Source organism: Scardinius erythrophthalmus, assembly GCF_964197995.2.
Source record: "Scardinius erythrophthalmus genome assembly, chromosome: 12".
NCBI classification, from domain to species: Eukaryota; Metazoa; Chordata; class Actinopteri; order Cypriniformes; family Leuciscidae; genus Scardinius; species Scardinius erythrophthalmus.
The window spans coordinates 662,501-667,500 of NC_138232.1; the positions used below are offsets into that span (position 1 = coordinate 662,501).

At 44.8% G+C, this 5,000-nt stretch overlaps 1 protein-coding gene across 1 annotated transcript in view; it reads left to right on the plus strand.

Moving 5' to 3' along the window:
- tgm8 (transglutaminase 8) overlaps window positions 1-5,000 on the plus strand; it is an 11,126-nt gene that overhangs the window by 5,340 nt on the left and 786 nt on the right. Inside the window, exons 6-12 of the mRNA XM_081381673.1 lie at window positions 2,188-2,365; window positions 2,841-2,976; window positions 3,056-3,165; window positions 3,273-3,515; window positions 3,738-4,016; window positions 4,561-4,724; window positions 4,818-4,951. Of these exons, the coding sequence (XP_081237799.1) occupies window positions 2,188-2,365; window positions 2,841-2,976; window positions 3,056-3,165; window positions 3,273-3,515; window positions 3,738-4,016; window positions 4,561-4,724; window positions 4,818-4,951 (1,244 nt within the window). The remainder of the gene's footprint in view (window positions 1-2,187; window positions 2,366-2,840; window positions 2,977-3,055; window positions 3,166-3,272; window positions 3,516-3,737; window positions 4,017-4,560; window positions 4,725-4,817; window positions 4,952-5,000) is intronic.

The following is a 5,000-nucleotide window of genomic DNA, read 5'->3' on the forward strand; positions in this document are numbered from 1 at the left end:
ACTCTACTCTACTCTACTCTACTGCACTCTACTCTACTCTACTCTACTGCACTCTACTCTACTCTACTGCACTCTACTCTACTCTACTGCACTCTACTCTACTCTACTGCACTCTACTCTACTCTACTCTACTGCACTCTACTCTACTCTACTCTACTGCACTCTACTCTACTGCACTGCACTGCACTCTACTCTACTCTACTGCACTGCACTCTACTCTACTGCACTCTACTCTACTCTACTGCACTCTACTCTACTGCACTGCACTCTACTCTACTCTACTCTACTCTACTGCACTGCACTCTACTCTACTGCACTGCACTGCACTCTACTCTACTCTACTGCACTGCACTCTACTCTACTGCACTCTACTCTACTCTACTGCACTCTACTCTACTGCACTCTACTCTACTGCACTGCACTGCACTCTACTCTACTCTACTCTACTGCACTCTACTCTACTCTACTCTACTGCACTCTACTGTACTCTACTGTACTCTACTGCACTCTACTCTACTCTACTCTACTGCACTGCACTGCACTCTACTCTACTGTACTCTACTCTACTCTACTCTACTCTACTCTACTCTACTCTACTGCACTCTACTCTACTGCACTCTACTCTACTGCACTCTACTCTACTCTACTGCACTCTACTCTACTGCACTCTACTCTACTGCACTGCACTGCACTCTACTCTACTGCACTCTACTCTACTGCACTCTACTCTACTCTACTGCACTCTACTCTACTGCACTCTACTCTACTCTACTGCACTCTACTCTACTGCACTCTACTCTACTGCACTGCACTGCACTCTACTCTACTCTACTCTACTGCACTCTACTCTACTGCACTGCACTGCACTCTACTCTACTCTACTCTACTGCACTCTACTCTACTGCACTCTACTCTACTCTACTGCACTCTACTCTACTGCACTCTACTCTACTCTACTGCACTCTACTCTACTGCACTCTACTCTACTGCACTGCACTGCACTCTACTCTACTCTACTCTACTGCACTCTACTCTACTGCACTCTACTCTACTGCACTGCACTGCACTCTACTCTACTCTACTCTACTCTACTGCACTCTACTCTACTGCACTCTACTCTACTCTACTGCACTCTACTCTACTGCACTCTACTCTACTGCACTGCACTGCACTCTACTCTACTCTACTCTACTGCACTCTACTCTACTCTACTCTACTCTACTGCACTCTACTGTACTCTACTGTACTCTACTGCACTCTACTCTACTCTACTCTACTGCACTGCACTGCACTCTACTCTACTGTACTCTACTCTACTGCACTCTACTCTACTCTACTGCACTCTACTCTACTCTACTGTACTCTACTCTACTCTACTGCACTGCACTGCACTCTACTCTACTGTACTCTACTCTACTGTACTCTACTCTACTCTACTGCACTCTACTCTACTGTACTCTACTCTACTCTACTCTACTGCACTCCACTCTCTACTCTACTGCACTCTACTCTACTCTACTGCACTGCACTGCACTCTACTCTACTCTACTCTACTCTACTCTACTGCACTCTACTCTACTGTACTCTACTCTACTCTACTGTACTCTACTCTACTCTACTCTACTGCACTCCACTCTCTACTCTACTGCACTCTACTCTACTCTACTGCACTGCACTGCACTCTACTCTACTCTACTCTACTCTACTCTACTCTACTCTACTGCACTCTACTCTACTCTACTCTACTCTACTCTACTGCACTCTACTCTACTGCACTCTACTCTACTCTACTGCACTCTACTCTACTGCACTCTACTCTACTCTACTGCACTCCACTCTCTACTCTACTGTACTCTACTCTACTCTACTGCACTCCACTTTCTACTCTACTCTACTGTACTCTACTCTACTCTACTCTCTACTCTTCTCCACTCTACTGCACTGCACTGCACTCTACTCTACTGCACTGCACTGCACTCTACTCTACTGTACTCTACTCTACTCTACTCTACTGCACTCTACTCTACTCTACTGCACTCCACTCTCTACTCTACTGTACTCTACTCTACTCTACTGCACTCCACTTTCTACTCTACTCTACTGTACTCTACTCTACTCTACTCTCTACTCTTCTCCACTCTACTGCACTGCACTAAACTACACTCCATGAATATGTTGAATGTGCAGATAAACTCGGACGATGATCAGGGAGTTCTGATGGGTCAGTGGGATGGGTCGTACATCGGAGGAGTTGTTCCCTCCAAGTGGAGCAGCAGTGTGGAGATACTGAGACGCTGGATTAAATATGACTGTCATCCGGTCAAATTTGGACAGTGCTGGGTGTTTGCAGCGGTCATGTGCACAGGTAGACACACACACACACACACACTAACACACACACACACTATTTCTCACTATCACCCACATCATTTCTAGTAATTCCGAGTTTATTACTAGCAATTCTGAGTATATTTCTAGCAATTCCGCATTTATTTCTAGTAATTCCAAGATCATTTCTAGTAATTCCAAGATCATTTCTAGTAATTCCGAGTTTATTTCTAGCAATTCCAAGATCATTTGTAGTAATTCCAAGATCATTTCTAGCAATTCCAAGATTATTTCTAGTAACACACACTCGCGCACACATTCTCGCACACTCTCTTAATACTCCCACACTCAATCACTTTATGTTAACTTCAAAGTTTTAGTAATTTAGTTTAACCAAGTTAAAGTAAATTAAAATGAGATGTTGGCAACTAGCTGAAACAAAACAAGTAGTTATATATTAAGTAACAGAGGTGTGTTAGTAAAGGCTTGAGTTAACTCTTGTTCCGCTGCAGTGTTGAGGTGTTTGGGGATCCCGTGTCGCGTCGTCACCAACTATCAGTCGGCTCACGACACGGATCAGAACCTCCTCATCGACGAGTACTTCAGCGACTACGGAGTGAGACCCAAACGCAACCTGGACAGTGTTTGGTAAGAGCTTCAGTTCTCATGTAACGTCTCGCTCGTTCAGTCAGAGGCTTGATCTGGTTTCACTCCTGATGTGATGCAGGAACTATCATGTCTGGGTGGAGGGTTGGATGAGGCGCCCGGATCTCTCCGAGGACTCGCTGTACGACGGCTGGCAGGTTCTGGACCCGACGCCACAAGAGAAGAGCTCAGGTCCTCATCTGCTCATTATATTACATTATATTATATATAGGCTACAGATAATATTTAGATCAGGCCACCTGGAGTGATTTAACACATGATCTCTCCTCTACATCCAGGTACTTACTGCTGTGGTCCAGCGCCGGTGAAGGCCGTCCTGCTGGGTCACTCTGACGTCCAGTACGACGTGCCGTTCGTGTTCGGAGAAGTGAACGCAGATAAAGTCACATGGCTGGTCATGGCCAACGGCTCCAAGAAGAAGATTCTCTCAGACACGAAAACCGTCGGACAGAATATCAGCACTAAAGCCGTGGGCAGCAACAGCAGACAAGACATCACAGATCAGTACAAGTACCCGGAGGGTCCGTCTCTCTCTCTCTCTCTCTCTCTCTCTCTCTCTCACACACACACACACACACACACACACACATCATTAAAACACCTGAATTCAATGATATAGAGGGGTGTCCCAATACTTCTGGCAATATAGTGTATGTGTGTATTGCAATTTATTTTAATAAGAAAGAGCATTGTAAAAGTGTTAGCTATTGATGTTTTAAGCCTGGCCATCTTTTTCTCCTCAGGTTCTGTGAAGGAGAGAGCAGTGTTTGACGAGGCTGTGAAGCGAGTGACTGGCCTGAAGCCGAGCGAAGCGCCTCGTCCGACCCTGCAGATGAACATCAGTCTGGACTCGCCACCGCTGAACGGCACCGACATCAAACTCAAGCTCGTTCTGAGGAGTGACAACACAAAAGCACAAGATCTGTTGCTGAAGATGAGCGCTCAGGTTATGAGATACACTGGAACCCCAGCGGCCGACGTGTGGAGCGACTCCACTGACATACAACTGCAACCCAACACAGGTGCGGCTAACAATCCCAGCAATCCCAGTGTCACCCAATACAAGAAAACACATGCAAAACCTTTCAAACACACACACACAAACAAATGCACACCTGCAAACCTTTTAAAGAAATCACGAGAAAATAAGACATTATATTTATGTTATATATTATATTTCATAAAGAAAATTAAGCCTGTTTTTAGGACTGTATTAAGATTAATTAAATTAAACTCTTTCAATCGCCAAATTCTCATGACTGTAATGCAAAAATAGTATTTGTTGTGCTGCCTTTAATTTATGCTGTTTAAAAAAAATCTTTAACAATAATCTAATGCAAATCACCATTTAAGTTAGTAATTTGCATGTTCGCCTCAAATAAAATTTGAATGGTCCTAAAATTATTCTTCATTTTCTTTATGTTAAATGCAATTAAATTCCTGATTAATTCAGAATGTAATATGACCCAGGGATGTTTCTTGAGAGATAATATCACTTGACTTGGTACCATTACAGGTTTTAATATTCAATATAAGGCACCAATAATAACACTGTGCTCGTTTCAGAACAAACTCTTCCCTTCACGGTCCCGTTCGCTGCATACGGACCGAAGATGATGGACAACAACTGCATCAAAGTCTCTGCCATCGCCACGGAGAAAACCGAGGCTAAAGAAACGTATCTGGTGGAGAAAGACATCGTTCCACACAGTCCAGCCCTCGACCTCACGGTGAGTCTTCAAACACACACACACACACACACACACACACACACACACACACACACACACACACACTCTAACCCTGCCGTGTGTGTGTGTCAGGTGACTGGGACGCCTCTCCAGGGCTCAGAGATGAGTGCTGAGGTGGTGTTTGAGAATCCTCTCCCCGCGCCGCTGAAGAACTGCTCCGTCACACTCACCGGCAGCGGATTGCTGAAAAACACAGAGAAGTCCAGGTGAGACACACCTACACACACTGAACTGAGCTCAGTCCCGTTTATGACG